The following is a 20514-nucleotide window of genomic DNA, read 5'->3' as shown; positions in this document are numbered from 1 at the left end:
GTTGAAAGACTACCCAGAATATAATAATGCAGTTAAAGAAGCTGATTATAGGCATTTTGCTTTGCAACGGAAGGCAGTTTTTGGAAATGGATACTTAATTCCAATCTGATGAGGTTTCACACCAAAATACTGTTTCAGTGATTATTGTCACTTCATTTGTGGCAAGCCAAGCACCCCATCAGGGCAGTATATGACAATGGTGTGTGCGACAATCACCAAAGCATTTCATATTGGGAAGGGGAGACACCACATTACAAACATGTAGCACTATACTTCTTTTTGGAGAAGTGCTGAGAGTAGAGTGCCACATGAAAATACTTTTGTTAGAAATTAAATTATAAGATAGCTAATGCTGATTTGGCATTTTAAAAATAATAAGATGTATAAGGCTATCATGTTCTCTCAAGTTTTTGTGGCCAGCAAGGTTTAAACTACCTGGTAAATGCAATGCTTGCATAATTTTAATTCTAACAGCAGGACAAACTTCGTGTAGCTATGAGCTGACTTGGTGTGATAAGGAGAGGCAACAAGAAAGTTCCATTCATTGAAAAGACTGTCTTTATTAGCTTGGGCTCATATAAAAAAATGCATGTAAGTGCTGTTATTATATGTTATAATTTTATTATTATCATTATTAGCCATATGGTGCAAGGAAGCCTGAGGCTTATGCTGCACTGGCCAAAAAAAAATTTGAGTTACCCTAAGAGAGAGAAGTAGAAGGGAATCACCAAGAAAGAGAAGAATGATATCCAGCTCAGGACCCTGTGTGTGCCAAGCCCATACTCACCAGTGTATACCCTAGTCCTCCAAGTTGGGGGATAATTTAATGGTATAGTGAGAAAATGGAAAAAAAAAAAAAAAAACAACTTTCTTTTTCCTAAACAAGCTTTTCAAAAATATTAAAGTTGTTGTCTGATAGATTCAATTCAAATTGAAGTGGCAGTTATATCTTGTAGAAGGAAAGTATTGACTCTACAAGAAACAACTTTTCAGGGATATAGTTACAAATTTTGAGATCAAAGATGGACCACCAACCTCTTCATGGACCTTATCACCTTATGGTGAGGTCTGGGCACCCCAATGACCCTGAGAGCTAGGCTGGTAGGAGCTTAAGCTCCTTGTAGGGCCCAGATAGGTCAAAGAATAAGGGTGAGCAAGTGTGGTACACCATTGAAGAGAAGGGCTAGCAACCCACCCTTTAAAGGTAAAATCAAAATGCTAAAAAAAAAAAATAAGGATAGAACAAATAGAATGCTTAATGGGAAAATAAGAAATCAAAGAAACAGTGTAAAGGCATAAATGCATTTTCCACAAATTTATTGCCATGGACATTCATAATTATACCATATGAAAATAGCCTATAAATAAAAAGAGAATAGAACCATTTATTAATAAAATTTCCTTGGAAATTTTTATCTTTCTGATTAAATGCTTTTTACATATTGTTTTGGAAGCATTTCTAAGAATCACTTTGTACACAACTTTAAGCAAAGCTGAAATTCTAAACTTACATCCTTTTCTTGAATAGTGCATTCTTTGCAATAATATGCATCTGAGACACCAGGTCCACCACATATTACACAACGGCCTTGATAAGATCCATAATTGCACTCATCACAGATTCGCACTAGAGTGCAGGGTCTCACATAAGAATCACAAATTACACACTTTCCATCACCTAAGTAATTAAAAAGAAATAAGACAAAACATAAGTTATAAAAACATATCACGATGAATACACAATTTTGTAAAAAAGAATAATAAATAAAATAAATTCTGAAGGATTTTCATAAAATAGGAAATTTTCCATAAAACTCTGTCCCAAAATTTTATGGAAAACATCTTATTTTCAAACAAAGTGCAATGTTTTACTTTGAGTTACTGATACTGTGCTTGGTTAGTATGAGTGTAGGCTAAAAGATGCAAGGAAACAAGGCTTTTGCTGCATTAACCAAAAAAAAAAAAAAAAACCATCCTTTATATACCTTTTTATCACTCTTCACTGCACGAGAAAGTATCCAGTCAGTTGTCCCTTAACTGTCAGCAATATCAACCTGAACCAACAAGGTAGTCCATTCCTGTAACCCTGCAGTTCCCAAACTATGAGATTTACGGACCTCTTCAAAAATCAAAAGAAGTTTGCAGACCCCTGTGTGGTCAAAGTTGTGTGAAAAAAACTCAACATTATTCTTATTTTTATACAGATATATAATAATAACTTTATTTATCATCAGTTTGCTATACATAGAATAAATAATTTGAAATATGTATACAATTATATATACTAATCGTATCGAAAATAGATTTTTTAAGAAAATAGATATTACTTGATACCTTCTGAACATTTCAAGGACCCTCTGGAACTGGTATACGGACCCCCAGGGGTATACGGACCCTGTCTTGGGAAATGCTACTGTAATCAATAACATGCTGAGCAAACAACCTTCCTAAGATCCAGTCTATTAGTCTTCTCCAATAGTTATGTCCCCTACAGTCTTAGTGTCCTATTTCAATGTGAAAATTCCACTGTTGTTCAATTTGTTATCCCCTCTTAATGTCTTATATACCTCAATTAGGTCCCCAAGGCACCTTGTTTTCAAGCTTCAACCCACAATTTTATAATCTCTCTGTGTATGATTGCCCCTTTGCTATTTGCACTAGATGCATTACCCATCTTGGGACTCATTCAAAAAGCTCAATGACTTTTCTCATCTGTAGCCTCCAAAAACTGAACAGAGTATTCCAAATGTGGTCCGACCTGCAACTTGTATAACAGAACTGTAACATCCTTTTCCTTAGATGCAAAGGCATGACAAATCATTGAAAAAACAGTCTTCCTGGCCTCCTGCTTAAGCTATGCTAGCCTTCATATCTGACTGTATCAAAACACTTAGATCTCTCTTCCATTTATAACCTTCAGCTCTACCCCAATCTGGTCAATTTCCACTCCTACATGAACAATATTCATCCAGAAATCTGCTTCTCTCTTGAAATGGAAGAAAATTCCCTACCATTCTTTGACATGCTTGTAAAAAAAGATTGTAACACCTTTTTTCATGAGTCTACAGAGAAAATGAACAGACCCACATCTGTGCAACATTACATGATTAAACTACTCCAGTGTAGATTAAGGAATAGTGAAATGCATGAGCTGGCAAGTCCTATAGATCTGTAGCACATCTCAGCTAGAACAAAGTGAACAAACTCAGATGCACTATCTATTTCTTCTTCATAAAACCATAAAGTTAGACACATTAGGTGATAGAATAATCACAAGAATTCCTGGTGTTCCATAAACTTACAAAACCCTTAAAATTCCCTCTATTTAGTGGGTCTTGAAACAGAAGCAATTTGCTCAGTGTTATATCAGGCTTTGCTAGTTTATGAGACAACAGGAATTTTCACAGTTACTCTACCAATCCTTTCATCTGATCACTACTACCTAGACTTTGTGAACAGAATGTTTTGTACTAACCATTTCTCCCTACACAGAGTTTGCACACAAAAGGTGAAATTCCCTACCACACAGGTACAAAAAGTTTAATTATTATTTTAATGCTACCTGACCATATAGTTCATATCCATACTAAGTACCACACATCTTTTTTACTTACTCTTATTTAAGTATATTTGGCCAAAAAAAAAAAAAAAAGGAAGTTCCATACCACTTCATTTACCATCAGTTTAAAGATATATAGAACAAAATGGACAAGGTGTTAATCAATTACAGGGAATTCTGGGTTGGACAAACTATTTTTGGCACATGCATCGACAGTTTAGAAAGTACTGCAATATAGTATTGTTATCTAGTAAGAATTAAATACTGATGACAAACATTCATAAAAAGGTTGCTCTATAAGAATTACAAATAAATAGCATTTATATTTATCTAGTAGTAGTGCAAGGGATAGAAGCTTAGCAAAAGGTGCTAAGCTTCTATGGGTAGGCTGCTTTGAGATGAAGCCTACCCATGGCCTTATAGGGATAATCACCACCTTATCCTTACTAGAAAAGTTTCTGTATATCACTGACAAAACCCCATGAGCTATCTTGGCAGCATATCTGCACTGCTCAGAGAATTTCATGTCTCACTGTACAATTACCACACGGTCATTTTCATTCTCCACTACCCTAAGTGTAGTACCACATAGTTGATAAGTTACTCTGGGGTTACTGCTACCTATATACAGTACCTTGCATTTACCAATATTAAAACCTCAACTGCCATTTCTCAGCCTATCGACAATTTTCCTAGAGCTTGTAGCAGTAGCTCGCTCTGATGATTGTTATTAACCACTCCTGCCGACTTTTGTATCATCTGAAAACTTAAGCATTAAGCCTGATATACCTTATCATTATCACTGATAAATATTGAAAACAAAAATGGGCCCAGCATTGAACCCTGGGGAACTCCACTAACATTAGTCCACGAAGAGCAGTGCCCATTGATAACTACTGTCTTCTCCTAACAAACTTATCCCTTTATCCATAGCAGTAACTTGACCTTAATGCCACATTGCTCCAGTTTGTACAGCAGTCTTTTATGTGCAACAGCATAAAAAGCTTTCCCGAAATCCAAGTATATGATGTCAAAATTATTTTTTGCATCCAGTTCCTTGGTCACTGCATCATAGTAACCTATTAGATTGGTTAGACAAGACCACCCCTTAACAAATCCATGCAATGATTGCAGTGATTCCATTATTTTCCCTGGAATAGACATTAAGATAACAGGTCTGCAATTATTCATGTGGCCTTTCATTCCCCCTTTATGAATTGGGGATGCATTCGCACATCTTCAGTCCATAGGGACTTCCTCTGAATCCAAAGATGCTCTCATAATTATGGCTAAGGGTTTGTTTACCTTGTTTGCTGCCTCCTCTAATATAATTAGATAGATTCCATCCACCCCAGCTTAGATTTTTATGTCCACCTTCAACAATTTTTCCTCCACTTTCTTTCAGTTATCACAAAGTCATTTAGCTCCTTGTTAGAATTCAATTCTGGCATCCCCTTCCCTAGAGAATTCTTCATGTATGAATATAGATGCGAAATGCCTATTTGATTTGTCAACAAACTGAGCAGGTTCATCAACAGTTAACTCAAAGACATAAAGTGATCCAATGTTATTCAATCCCTTCCTTCTACTGTTAATATAAGTGTGAGTAGGATTAATATTAAAAATGTTCTGTGGTAACATTTTGATACTGACATATTTAAAAATTCTTCATCCAGTAAAAATATGTTGAGGACCAATTTTACAGATTGGGAACTACTACAGGAATTCTGAATACACTTAAACTTTGATTACTATAAGCATTATAAAAATTACAAAATTCTATGAAATCTCCACTCACCTTTATTTTGATAATATTCTTCATTCTTTCTCTATAACAGGATAACACTAATTACCTTTAATTATTATATAATTGGCATTATCTAAGAATGATGGAAAATTGAAACAATATATATACATACAGGAATGCAAACTAAGAAAGAGATCCTCAAGGTCAAGGAACTTTTTTGTCTATTATAAAACATCTAAGAAGCATTTTTTCTTTTCCTTCTATTGAATTTATTTCACAAAGGAATCATGCAAAAAAGTTTAATTAAGATAAATTTTTTAGATTTTTAAAAAGAAATAAGATTCTTTTTAGTTTTAACAAATGAAAAAGAAATATTCATTTAAATGAATATTTCTTTTTAATTTATTAAAATTCTAATAATCAAAATAAAAAGTCTATGATGACTGATTCAAATCTGATATTTGTTGATATGAAAAATTAACAAATATCCTTTTATTTACAAAATAATCTTCATAATGTTTATACTAAACAATTCAGAAAATGAAATAGTATAGTTAGGAGTTAACTGGTGGTGGGGGGGGGGGTAGATTTAATCTGGAGAAAGTTTAATTCTTTAAATGGACCAACACTCACTATATTTAAGTGCTCAGAGCACTGAAGGCAAAAAAGATATCAATGAAATTGACACCAATGAAAAACACAAGCTTACTTTTGTTTTAAATAACTACTGCATAAAAAAAAATAAAAATAAACTGTGAATCAAGAATTCAGAGGTTCATTGACTCACATTATTCATTTGTTATTAACTCATTCAACCACCTGTCCACCCAGATTTACCTCACAATTACCTTCAAGAAAATTGCTTTCTTTAGCTTCTATATTAAAAATTTGAAAAATCTCCATTAATTATGGAGCAAAGTGAAACCTGATTAACCAAACAACCACACTATAGGACAAAGGGCAAAATGACTATGCTTTAGGAATTAATTTGGGGGAGGGAGTCTTCTCTCAAGGACCAAAAGCAATTACATTTAATATAATTGACTTAAATTAAAACATGGACAGCAGAAAGGAAAAAATTACTTCTAACGGTGTAATATAAAAATTTAGAATATCTTATAGCTCAGACAAATAGTGAAAGGTTTTTTTTATTTATATTCTTGTATGTGGCACCAGTGATCATCCACAAAACCACATTTAGTATCACTTTCATGATGCAAACTATGCAAAAGTCAGACAAGTGAAGTAGTAGAGGCATATATTGCAAGAAAGCAAGCTTTGGCTATAGCAGCCAAAAAAAAAAAAAAAAAAAGAGAGAGAGAACCCCTTTGTTCCTTCTCATCAATCTTGTTGCCCTTTTCTGTACTTGCTCAAGTAACTCTACATCCTTCCTAAAATGAGGCTTCCAGACCCATACACAGTACTGAAGGCATGGCCTGACCATTGCCTTATACAAAGGGAAAATCACCTCCTTTTCCATACTAGCAAAATTCCTGTATATCATTGACAATGCCCCATGACTTGCTCTGTGTGGTGTATTATGAGTTGTGTAAGTGTCGTTACTGGAAGTCCTTGACTGCCAAGGAAAAAGCCTCCATCCATTGGCATGCTGGACCAGGACAACAGAGGAACACTGTATAGCGTTCCATCTCACAGTCAGAGATGTAGGAGGATGGACCTATCCCCACTGTTGTTACAGCCTACTCTGGCTGTAACAAGAGTGGGAATAAGTCCAAAATAAAGAAGTTGGGAATGTCAAAGGCCAGACCCAGGTGAAAACTAGAGACATGAAGCCTGAATAGGCAGTGGAGCCTTAAAGGACAGTATGGGGAAGAGGAACCAGAAAAGCACTGTCAGGAGATGGCATCATCACTTGGCTGAGTAGATCTTTTGTATGACGGCAAGCAGGACGCGTGGTCTCAACCGGTGGTGTTCACTTGAAGGTAGTAGCCAGCTGAAGGAACTCAGTCGAGATGTTAGAGAAAGATATTATTTTTTTACAAAGTACTTAAGTTGTTTTATCATAAGTGTTTTAGTTTCACAGATATGTTTATCATATAACTGGTAAAGGCCAAATAAAATCATATATTAATTACAATTATTATTAAAATCAGTTTTAATTAACATAAAAGGTTTCAACTTGAAAGAACAGGCATTTGGCTGGGAGAGTTTGTTGCTTTGTGTTACAATTAACATATAAAATCAAGAAAAGTACCAAACATATATAAATGATTACAATGACAAATATCACTATTTATTCACTAGTTTAAAAATTTACAAGCAAATAGGGAAATAAATTGCAAAGCATTAACAACGAAAGATATACAAGTTCACGAGCAGCAGTTCTATTACATAAGTTCATTACAAAGTTCTCTATCTTAAGCCAGTTCTGAATCACTAATGGAGGGCAAGTTTCTTTATACTCCTCTTAACCATTTTACATTTATTAACATATAGAGTAAGTTTTCTGAAGACTTACTCTACATGATGCCTAAGCCATTTTAATTGTTGTTTTTGTATGTATTCTATGAGAGAACATTCACTGGATTCATAAAGTATAGTTGAATTAGAAATATGACTGGTCCATTTGAATTCCAATAATAACTGAATGCCATTGTTCCAGACCAGTTAGTGGTATTGATTTTTTTTTTTTTTTTTTTTGTAGTTAAATTCCATGTTTGAGATCCATATAAGTTTGGTATGTGCTTCCATAAAGTAAAATTTTTGTAAATGGCAATATGCAAAGTATTCAAAACAAAATAAGAAACCATTACGATAATTACTTCCTTTCTGTTAGCTGATCAGAGTTCCATACCACAGCTGTTTCTTAGGGGAAAACTTTCTGTTCTGATCTATAGTTTTTATTCATCATCAATTAGTCCAAAACAGATATGTCTTACACAGCATGATGTACAATGAAAACAAAACAAAGCTGGAAAACAGGCCTTGAGCTTCAGGTTGTATGTCACAAAACTTTCTAGCGACGACCAACAAACAGAATTAAAATAAATTTATTAAAATAAATAAATAATATCTACATAAAATACTAAAACAAAAATATAAAATAAAATAAAATAAAAGCATTAAATTACAATAAGATGAAAGCGTTAAAATACAATAAAATATGGACAAAATTAATAAAATATACAATAGCTACCGAGATGAAGTGCCTCTTCATCTCGAAAGCTATTGTATATTTTATCACCAAATAAGCTGATGAAGTGCCTCTTCATCAGCTTATTCGGTGAATGGTGTATTGCAGTATATATATATATATATGTTGGTTAAAACAGCAAAAGTCACCTGAGCATGATTATGCATCACGAGTCTAGTGTCAGTAGAGCATAATTACGCATGTGACTATCACAAGCACTCATTGCACTGTAAAACAGTAGATTCCGTAATAGGGTGCAAGTACACTCCCCCCCATGGTACTATTAAGTACCACAAATGCAAACAGAAGTATTCATTGCAGTGCGATTATCGGCAGCACTCATCGCACTGCCGATCGTCATGTATACATAATTCTGTTCTACCGACACCAGACTCGTGATGCATGACCATGTTCAGTTGAATTTTGCTGTTTTAACCAACATATATACTGCAATACACCATTCACTGACTAAGCTGATGAAGAGGCACTTCGTCTCAAAAGCTACCGTATATTTTATTAGTTTTGTCCATATTTTATTGTATTTTAACGCTTTAATTTTATATCTGTTTTAGTATTTTATGTAGCTATTATTCATTTATTTTAATAAATTTATGTTAATTCAGTTTGTTGGCCATTGCTATAAAGTTGTGGTAAAAAAAATCTGGGTCAGAGACCAGGATTTGGCCAGGAACATTTTCTTCAGATATGATAAGTTGTTCAAGATTAAACACAGAAAAAAAGCATGCATCAGTTAGACTCCTTCCTGCCCATGAGCCTATAACAGTTTCCATATTACAGATTAGAATGATCTAATTTTTCTGTGATCAGTTGGACTAGGATGTAAAGATTCTCAGATACTAGTTGCTGGCATCATAGGGCAACTTTAAATTTATGTAGAGAAGTGATTTGGAAATTGTGAGAGATTTCATCATCACATGTTTGGCCATTATACTGAAAAAGTGCTTCTAAAAAAAAAAAATGAGACCTTGTCCCAGATCAGATAGAATTCTGTACTTGATCAAGCTTTTTTACCAAAGCCTCTTCTTATTCTTTCTATTAGTATATATGATTCAGGATTCAGCTTCAAACAAATTAATGCCGATTTCTGATCGTTGAAAGTACACTGTATCCTGATCAAAGCCTTAAGTAGATTGGCTGTTGTTGATCCCTCCCCCCTTTAAATATTTATAACAACTATTTGAAGGTAGGTGGGGGTCTGTGTCTAAAACTATGAGCTACTGCTCGTTAGACAACTTATAGCAGTCTGAAGTCCTTGGGCAGTTTTAAGTCTTATTTTGGGTACATAATTCTTCTGAGAGCTAACTCCCTACTCAGTGCCACACTCAAGTATTATACTTGTTTTTCCAAGTGCATAATGAATTATCAAGTAACAACATTACTTGTAGGAACTGAGCATTCCTGTACGAGGACTGTTCTAGTTCCAATGCGTACATCATGTATCATTGAAAGATATTTAATAAATACCTTCATGTATTTTCTCATGTATAAAAATATACAAAATGCATTCAAGGAATTAATCGTGGAAGCTACTAAAAGTTTCATACCTATTAAGAAATATTGTTCAAAGTTTAGGCTTAAATGGTTGTCAAATGAACTAATGAGACTTGGTGGTAGAGAAGAAAAATGCATGGGATGCATATAAATTATCAGGTGACACAGAAGTCTATGGCAGATATAAGCCAGTCTGTAATCATGTCACAAAGGAGGTTAGGCAGGCGAAGGCAGATTACGAGAAATCTTTGGCAAATGATGCTAAGAAAAACAGCAAGGATTTCTTTACTTATATAAACTCTAAAAAGAAGGGGATGAATCTGATTGGTCCACTTGATATTGATGGTTCGACTGTTGATGATCCTGCTCAGACAGCAAACAAACTGAATGAGTATTTTGCATCTACATTCACACATGAGGAGTTATTAAGGTTTGAAAATGCCAGAAGGTTATCAAATTGTAGCAGGGTGCTTAATGATTTTGTAATAACTGAGAACAAAGTGGAGGAGAAATTGTTGAAGTTAAACATAAGGCACCTGGGGTGGATGGGATCTATACAGTTATATTAAAGGAGGCAAAAAAGGAAGTAAGCAAACCCTCAGCCATAATTATGAGAGCATCCTTGGATTCAGGGGAGGACCCCCGCGGACTGGAGATGTGCAAATGTATCCCCAATTCACAAAGGGCGGGATTGAAGGGTGACACGAGTAATTACAGACCAGTTAGTTTAACTTCTATTCCGGATAAAATAATGGAGTCACTGGTTAAAGATGCATTGCAGTATCATCTAGACAAGACTGCAGCAATAATTCAGACACAGCATGGGTTTGTTAAGGGAAATTCTTGTCTGACAAATTTGATTGGTTATTATGATGTGGTTACAAAGGAACTGGATGCAAAAAATAATTTTGATATCATTTACTTGGATTTCAGGAAAGCTTTTGACACTGTTGTGCATGGAAGACTACTGTACAAACTGGAACAGAATAGTATTAAGGATAAATTGCAATGGATAAAAGGATGGTTGAGTGGGAGAAGACACAGGGTGGTAATCAATGGGCGCTGCTCTTTGTGGAGTCCCACAGGGTTCGGTGTTGGGTCCACCGTTGTTTTGTATATTTATCAATGATATTGATGAAGGTATATCAGGCTTAGTGTCAAAGTTTGCAGATGATACAAAGGTTGCAGGGTTGTTAATGACAGTAATGGCAGTGTGCTACTGCAACAGGATCTAGAAAATTTGGGCAGATGGGCTGAGAAGTGGCAACTGAAATTTTACCTTGACAAATGCAAAGTACTGCATATGGGTAGAAGTAACCCCAGAGAAACGTACCAACTGTGTGGTACTACACTTAAGGTGGTAGAAAATGAAAAAGACCTGGGAGTAATTGTGCAGTCAGATATGAAGTTTTCTGAGCAATGCAGACAGGCTGCCAGGGCAGGTCATGGGGTTTTGTCAATGATAAATAGGAATTTTGCTAGCAGTGAAAAGGAAGCGATTGTCCCTCTGTATAAGGCAATGGTCAGACCACGCCTTGAGTACTGCGTACAGGTCTGGAGGCCTCATTTTAGGAAGGATGTAGATTTGCTTGAGTGTGTACAGAGAAGGGCAACAAGATTGGTGAGCGAAATGAAGGGATCCTCTTACCAAGAGAGGCTTAAGTACTGCAAATTGCAGTGGCTGGAGACTAGGCACTTGCGTGGTTATCTGATTGTGTATAAGGCCTTGAATGGGTTGAGCACGCTGAATTCTGATGGGATTCTTCCACTTGTTCAGATTACAAACCTAAGGGGGCATAAATTCAAGTTAAGGAAAGACAGATGCAGAATAGATGTGCGGAAATTTGCCTTTAGCCAGCGGGTGGTTAATTGCTGGAACAAACTTTCATCTGTCATTGTGGAAGTTGATAGGTTAAATAAATTTAAGGAGGAACTGGACAAACATTTGGAGGAAATGGTTGTGTGAAATTTTTTTTTGGATGATGCTGCATAAGCTCATACACTTGCTTTCTTGCATCACATGCCACTTTGATGTGATGTGAATTGCATGTTGGCTAAATGATGATCATTAACATTTAAGAGCATTTGTAAATTCTGAATTTTAAGTTTTATGTTAGTGTATTGTGGCATATTTATATTAGTGTACTGCGGCCTCTGTAGACGAGTGGTCAGGAGCAGGAGTGCAGTAGCACATGCTCTTTGAGTAGAACGGGGTTCAAGCCCCTGACTGCTAAAATGTGATTGATCTGCCAACCTGCACTGGAACAGCGTGGCAGATTATGGATTATTTCCCTCAACACGAAATGTTGAGGAGGCTTCATCCTGTGATGGAGTAATGATAACTCCAGTTTATTAGCATATCTCCATCACCACTTGCATTATTTTCATATAGCATTAACTGTTAACCTGTGAAAGTTGATATCAAAATTAACGAGACCACCACTTCTATTTGCTTGTTCTTTCCTGAAAGCCAAGCCTTATAAAAATTTTCTATGCATGAATAATATTTAAAACCTTAAATAAAAAGAGGGAATGCATCATATAGCATATTTTGGAATGCCAGCCAGATGAAAAGAATTTAGGGCTAATGACGCATCAAGCATAACCGTAGTAAAGTGCTCATTGCACAAATACAAATTCACTCGCAGCATGTATTTGAAGCAACATGATACTGCAAAACATCGTAATGTTGCTGTATTCTTTATCTTGTAAACTTGGACCGTATGTCATAATTCTGGAGCACATGCAGAAAATTTAGTTCTCAAAAGAAAAATCACTTAGTCTTGATGATTGACTTTTTATATATATTGCAGGAATCCAACAATTTATCAACAGCAGAGAGGAAGCTATTGATCTGTTTGTTATCTTCATGTCAAAACACATCATGATGTAAATGTTCTGAAGCATATTTCCTCCTGTAAAAACATTGCACAATATTACCAATACAGTAATTTCTGATGTGTATGCAATATCAATGAATTATTTAAATCACTTAACTTTTCAATACTCTATGTATATAAAATAAACTTTTTATATACTTACATTTCTCACACAACCTTCCAATGGCTGAAAAAAAAAAAAAAAAAACTTCTTTAGAAATATAAAAATAAATCTTTATTTAATCAAACATGTAACTTTTTTATTATTGTAATGATTTAGACATTACAACAGCATCTGTAACACAGTATCATCTATCTAGTGATGGGCATAATAGAATTAGTAACTGAGAAAAATCAATAATAAAAATACTTATTGTTAAAAAAAAAAGACACTAATCTTAAATACACATTTGAGAATTATATGCAAAAAGAGGTAAAAAAAAAAAAAAAAAAAACTTGGAAAAACAATTTTTTTTTTTTTTTATGGCCAAACTCCTTCAATAACAAAACAGTTAATGATACAGAAAGAAAGGCAAATCAATAATGAAGGAAAACTAAAATGCATGTTGGCATCACTTTGATATTTTTATTTTCAAATTTAAGTCATTTGGGCTAATGACTGCTAAATTTTGGTGGATATTAGCAGAGGCATATGATGCAAGACCCCAGGGGGTCACATCTGGTGAGTATGGGCTTGGCACACCCAGGGTCCTCAGCTGGATATCATCATTCTTCTCTTTCTTGGTGATCCCTTTCTACTTTTGACACTCTCACTCTCTCTCGGTAATTCAGAATTTTTTTTGGTTCTTTTTGGCTGGTGCAGCATAAGCCTCAAGCTTCCTTGCACCACATAGCTAATAATAATAAAAGAAAGCAAGCTTATATAGCATTAGTCAAAAAAAAATAAAACCTTTCCATTTCACCCATCCATTCACTCCAAACGTTTATCCACTTCTTCCTTGAATTTAAGCTATCAACTTCCACAACAGATGAAAGTTTGTTCCAGCAAATCAACTACCTGCTGGCTAAATGCAAATTTCTGCACATCTATTTATTTGATAACTGCCTTTCCTCAATTTCAGTTTATGCCCCCTCAGTTTTGTAACCTGAGCAAGCGGAAGAATCCCATCAGCATCGAGCCTGCACAATCCATTCAAGGCCTTATACACCTTAATCAGACCGCCTCGCAGGTGCCAAGTCTCCAGATGCTGAAATATTTACTACCAATGTATATAAAATTTGTCAGATATCTTATACAGAGCCAATCTTAGGAGAGAGAGATTATGCCCTCAGGGCAAGTGGCCTTGGTTAATCAGAGCCACCAAAAAATAATAAATATATATATATATATATATACACGAGGGCTGTTCCGAAAATACGCGGACTGAGATCATTGCTCTGAGTCACTTGGGAAGTTGGTATGGGTCTCCTTTTCGATATAGCATCCTTCACATTCTATACACCTTTTACAGCGGTTCACTAGCTTTTTGAAACACGTGCTGCAGCCCATTTTCCAAAATGGTGTTGCAGAATAGCAGATGTGGCAGATTTAACTTCTTCCTTTGTCTTAAATTTTTTTCCTCCCAACTCTTTTTTGACACTTGGGAAAGCCCAGAAATCACATAGTGTGAGGTCTGGGCTTTATGGATGGTGGTCTAGTGGTTGTTCACCAATTTTCACTAAAGCTTGCATTGCTAGTTGTGCGACATGTGGCCTAGCATTATCTTGTAGAAGAAACCATTCCTGATTAAGCAGTTCCGGTCTTTTTTTGCAAATTGCTCCTTTGAGGTAAACTTGCAACGTGTTAGCATAATATTCTCCATTTACAGTCTGTTTCTCAGGAACCCAGTACTACAGTATTATTCCATGGGCGTCAAAACACAATATCAACATCAAATTTTTTTGATGAACCAAAAACTCAATTTTTTTGGAGGCGGTGAATCGTGGTGTTTCCATATGCTTGACTGCTGTTTGGACTCTGGATTAAAATGTTTAATCCAGGACTCGTCACACATGATTATTTTATTCAAAAATTCAGGCTCTTCTTACAGCTTGTCAATAAAGGCTTGACAAAGTTCATCGCAGCATTCTTTTTGTTCTGCAGTAAGATTGTGCTGTACCCATCCTATGCAAACATGTGACATGTTAAGGTGCATCTTTACAATTTCGTGACATCTTGCTACACCAACATTCAACTGAACTGCTAGATTAAAAATTGATAAATGTCTATATTCTTTCAATAACGTTTCAGCTTCCTCAATGTTTTCATTGTTGACGGATGCCCACTTCTTTGTTCATCTCGTATGCTTTTTTTTCAGCACTTAAAATGCTTCCACCATTCAAATATGGCCACTCTGCCCAAGGCTTCTTCACCGTATGCTTCTTGAATCATCTGAAACGTATTCTGACCACTTTTGCCTAACTTAACACAAAATTAAATTGCGATTCTTTGTCTAATAATTAACGAAATATCTTTCTCATCCCCCATCATAAAACACACTTCACATAAACTGTTATAATGAATTCAAAAATGAATGCTACGTGATCGTTTGCACAAACTAACTAAGAAATGGTGGGGGAAACATTCCTACCTGCAAACTTGTCCCTCATTTCCATAGCAACGAAGCAGTGTTGCCAGTCTGTGTATTTTTGGAACACCCCTCGTATATATACACTGGTGTTCAAAGAAAGTGCATCACCCCTTAAAATTGTAATAGTTGTCTGAATAATGTAAATATATGGCAATATTTCTTACAGATTGCATCAGATGTTATTTTCAGCTATATAAGCACGATTTGCAAGAGTTGTAGTCATTCCTTGCTTGTGTCATGATGGCGAGTTACGTGCAGTTGACGCCACGAAGAAAGAGTGCTATTGTTGCTTTAGGTGAGGAAGATTGTTCTTACCGTAATATTGCTTATAGAGTGTCTTGTAATCAGTCGACAGTGAGTAGATTTCTTTCCAAACTCAAGAATACTGGTTCTGCTGATAGGAAAAAAGGAACCGGATGCAAATGAGTATGCCAAAACAGGACCGCATTTTGAAGCGCTTATGCCTTAAAAACCAAAAAGCTTCTTTGTCTGAGCTAAAAAGAGAATGGGAAGAACATACAGGAGTGGTAGCAAGTGCAGTAACAGTCAGAAGATGCCTCTTCAAAAATGGACTTATAGCCTGTTGTCTTAAGAAGAAGCCCCTACTCACACAAAAAATGAAAATGGCCCAATTAATTTGGTGTAAGGAGCATGTCAAATGGATCCCCGAGCAGTGGAAATCAATTATTTTCTCGGATGAGAAGAAATTCAACCTGCACGGTTCTGATGGGAGACAAACAATTCACCGTAGACGCAGTGAAGAATACCATCCAGACTGTATGGTGTCTACAGTGAAATTCCTTACCAGCCAAATGATGTGGGGGTCCATTTCGTATCATGGAGTAGATCACCTGCAGTTTATAAAAGGTTCTGTAAATGCCAATGGATACCTGGCTATATTGGAAGGCAAACTGCTGTCAACCATTAGAGACCATTTCAACCTGCCAAGTAATTGCATCTTTCAGGATGACTCTACTCCTTGTCATCACGCAAAAAGTGTAAGTAGGCACTTCTGTAGTTACTTTAGCTTCATTTCTGCATTAGAGGTTTGCAGTAATGTGTTTACATTTGTTACAGGGAAAAAAATGGTTGGAAGAACGGTCCATTACAACTCTTAGCTGGCCGCCAGGAAACGGCCCAGACCTGAATCCTACAGAGAACTGTTGACATAGTGTGAAATCTGCAGTTGCCAGAAAGAAATCAAAGACTCTTCGTGAACTTCAGGAAGCCATAATTCGTGTTTGGAGCCACGAACTATCAGTTGATTATCTTCAGAAAGAGACCTTGTCAATGCCTTGACGGTGTGCAAACTGTCATCAGGGCCAGAGGCAGTTCAATTAAATATTAGTTTGCACCTGGTGAACTTTTCATTTTGTTTTCCATTTAAAATGATAAACTGAAGCAAATTGAGGGCTTCTGATAAAATTTCAGCCATAATTGTCGTGTTTACCAAAACTGTTGTATAAAGGTTGAAAATGCTCATTTTGGAATATTTTGAGAGCACCTGTCAAATATTACTTAGCTTTTGCTTTAACTATTAATAAATATCTTTTGTTTATATTTCTATTTGTGATGCTAGTCAGTAATGTAACATGCCATTGCAAAAAAGGGTTAGAAATGTGAAATTCCTAGGTGATGCACTTTCTTTGAACACCAGTGTATATATATATTTTCATCAATACTTCTATTCATATCAAAATTGTTCTTATTTCAAATTCATTATACAAGAAAGAGAAGAATGATGATATCCAGCTCACACCCAGGACCCTCAGCTGGATATCATCATTCTTCTCTTTCTTGGTGACTATCTCTTCCCCCCCCCCCAGGGTAACTCGGAAATCTTTTTTAAGCTGATGCAGTATAAGCCTCAGGCTTCCTTGCACTATGTGGCTAGTAATAATAATAATAATATTTTTAGAAGCATCTAGCTTTTGTCATATCCAGATGAACTACTAATTTATATTATAATGCACATTAAAACAATAAAATATATGTATAAACACATACAAATAAATTTTATTGCATATAAAAGTTACCTATTTAAACTTTTCCTACAAGTATCACTTCTAAAACAATACACACCTAAATAACTATTGGTACAATCAACTTTTACTTATCTGTATTACTACTAAAGGTGGGGAATTGCTATTAGCTATAAGGTAAGTTGAAAACTTTATAATATAGAAAAAAAAAATCCACTTTCCAAGAAGAGATGCAAGAGTAAATGTCCTGAATGCACTTGTTCATCTTTTAACATACTACAAATAATTATTAATGAAAACAGCACTCTTAAAATCTTCATTCTTTTGTACAGTGACTACTCTGATTTGTGCTGAATCATTACAGTCAATCATCCTACTTGAACACTTACACAATAATAAACACTGTTATGCATATCAACTGAAAGGGTAAAGAAGTACATGCATATGAGTGACCTTGATTCAAGCCCATGTGATTACTAAATACAGTAATGTTCTTTTATTCTTTCTATTTTGTGAACTCCTCTGATCTTACGTGATCATCCCAGAGTATAAACAGAAAATGCACCGAATTTATTTATCTAATTATTTCAATACAGTGCTGAATAAAACTCCTGTTCGTTTGCCTGTTGGATAAATTACTTTGTTCACAAAAAAAGTTGATAAAGTTCTAGTTTAGCACCTTAAATTATTTAATGTACCTGTCATGACTTTTGCAAAGTAAACCTGTGTTGTGAATTTAATGAAATTAAGTTTGGTGGGGATCATTCTGCCCCCATGAAGATCAAGGTCAAATACTTAGTATTACAGGTTGGGTTACTGTTTGACTTAGAGACAAATAAAACTCTATCCATGGCTCTGCCTAAGTTGCTAATATCTTTTTAATTATTATAACAGCATCTGAAAATATGAATTCCACTATATGATAAAAAATCTGAAACACTGCAAGGCAGTTATTTTGAAGCTCACTTTATTTTCAGCAGCAGACAGGCAGTCTCTATTAGAGAATGCAACAGCCAAGCAATATATGGAAATAAATCCTCCATTTTGACAAACAACTATTGTATACCTTTAAATATCTAAGAATGTGGGCTGCATTTACCCTATGCAGTAAAGCATACATATTTTTGATTTCAAGTACTGCATTGAAATATCCTCTGTAATCCTATATTACTGTACTTCATGGGGCAAACATGCCCAGTTCTGGCCAGTTAAAGATACACAGAAAGGTTTGTAGTGTGTTAAAAACAGAAGTTTTACTTCCAAACACTGCCTTGGCTGTTCACTTACACAAAATACATTTACAATTTTGCATACATTTTCTAATAGAGACTATCTGTCTGCAGCTGATGAGAAGTAAGCTTCCAAAAAAAAAAAAAAAAAAAAAAAAGCTAACCTGGCAGTTAAAAGTCGGATGGTAAATGGATGTTGACTGGTTTGAGGGGAGGGGAGAGGAGAGGAGTGTCTGCCTCTTTCTTAAAAGGCATTAACCTGTCAATGAATCCTGCTAAATCTGAGCACCTTCAACTTTCTAATAAGACATTCTCCTTCTAGCTAAGCCCTTTAGAGAAAGAGCTAAAAATAGTTAACAATTTCAAGTACCTAGGAAGTACCATTACAAAGACTGGAGTGATAGACGAAGAAATATGTAGGATACAAGCAGGCGGGAATTTCTATAGGCAGACAAGAGATCTGATCTGGAACAGGAATATACCAATGAAGTGTAAGAAGGCTATATATCAGGCCTATTATGTCCAATTCTGACATATGCATCTGAAACTTGGACTGTGAGGAAAAAGGAAGAATGAAGAATTCAGGGAGCAGAAATGAGATCTGCAAGGGGCATAGCCAGAAAGACAAGATGTGACAAAATTGGAAATGATGTGAATAAGAAGAGAATTCAGGTTGAAAAACTCTAGAATAGGATTGAAAGGTGCCGTTTGAAATGGTTTGGACATGTAAAGAGGATGAATGAGAGGTGTTTGCGAAGAAGACTGTTAAGGGACAAACAACCAAGGGGGAGAGCAAGAACGAGGTGGCAGGATATGATAGTCCAATGTCATGAAGAGAGGAGAAAACTGGAGTGAAATCAATGATGGAGAGAAGTACACGGACAGGGCATGGTGGCAATGCTTCATACTTGACCCATGGAATAGTGGAACGATGACAGATGATGATTCTTTAATATTTCCCTATTTTACACTATTCTTTATTTCCTTTCTCCTCTTAAGTTTAAACCTGTAATCATTTCAACTTCATTTTAAATTTTACATTTATATACCTCTTAACTTAATTTCAATAGGCAAACCTATTGAAATCAAGCTAGAGCAACAATGGCTAGCCAGTTAGTTAAGCCTTAATGCGTAACTCACTGGTACTGGCACCAGCCCAGAATAACATAAATTTACACTACCACTCACAAAACTCGATCGGTACTTTGACCAATTATATCAACGCACGCACAGTATAATGTTTAATCCTGCAATGGCATTAATGCTGAATTATCACAACTGAAAATATTTAAGTGTTTAAGTATATATTATTATTAGCCATATTGTGCAAGGAAGCCTGAGGCTTATGCTGCACCAGCCAAAAAAAAAAAATTCCCAAGATACCCTGAGTGGGAGAGAGAGTCAGAAGTAGAAAGGAATCACCAAGAAAGAGAAGAATAATGATATCCAGCTCAGGACCCTGGGTGTGCCAAGCCCATACTCACCAGGTGTGAGCCCCTGGGGTATATCTAACTATACAAGATTACTTGGACCCTACGTAGTATGACATTATTATTTATTATGGGTGGCAAAATGTATATTCTACAGGCTAGAGAGTCGGCAAATGAAAACAAAACTATTAAATAAAACATTAAATAACATTAAAACTGTATCAAATAGATAATGGACATAAAAGGAAATTAATTTTCTTAATGTCTCGTACCTGTTACTATTATTATTATATGGGTGCGAAATTTCGGTGTTTCGGTTAATTACTGCAAAAACGTACAATGAAATAAAACCACTCACCCACTCCCGCTTGTTTCCTGCAAAAGATTAAGTCAGGATGATGCTTAGCCATATTATTATTATATAATAATTT

The 20514-nt window shown here is 35.5% G+C and overlaps 1 protein-coding gene across 1 annotated transcript in view; it reads right to left on the bottom strand.

Annotated features, from left to right (window-relative positions):
• Phf5a (PHD finger protein 5a) overlaps positions 1-20514 on the bottom strand; it is a 35518-nt gene extending 15004 nt beyond the window's left edge. The window contains exons 1-3 of the mRNA XM_090380089.1: positions 20442-20514; positions 13015-13038; positions 1512-1678 (exon numbers count right to left, since the gene is read on the bottom strand). Of these exons, the coding sequence (XP_090236215.1) occupies positions 1512-1678; positions 13015-13038; positions 20442-20493 (243 nt within the window). The 5' untranslated portion in view covers positions 20494-20514. The remainder of the gene's footprint in view (positions 1-1511; positions 1679-13014; positions 13039-20441) is intronic.

The sequence above is a fragment of the Mastigoproctus giganteus genome, chromosome 8 (assembly GCF_048544385.1).
Source record: "Mastigoproctus giganteus isolate SK-2022 chromosome 8, ASM4854438v1, whole genome shotgun sequence".
NCBI classification, from domain to species: domain Eukaryota; kingdom Metazoa; phylum Arthropoda; class Arachnida; order Uropygi; family Thelyphonidae; genus Mastigoproctus; species Mastigoproctus giganteus.
Note: the sequence above shows the minus strand (reverse complement) of the source record. Positions and strands in the feature narration are given on the sequence as shown.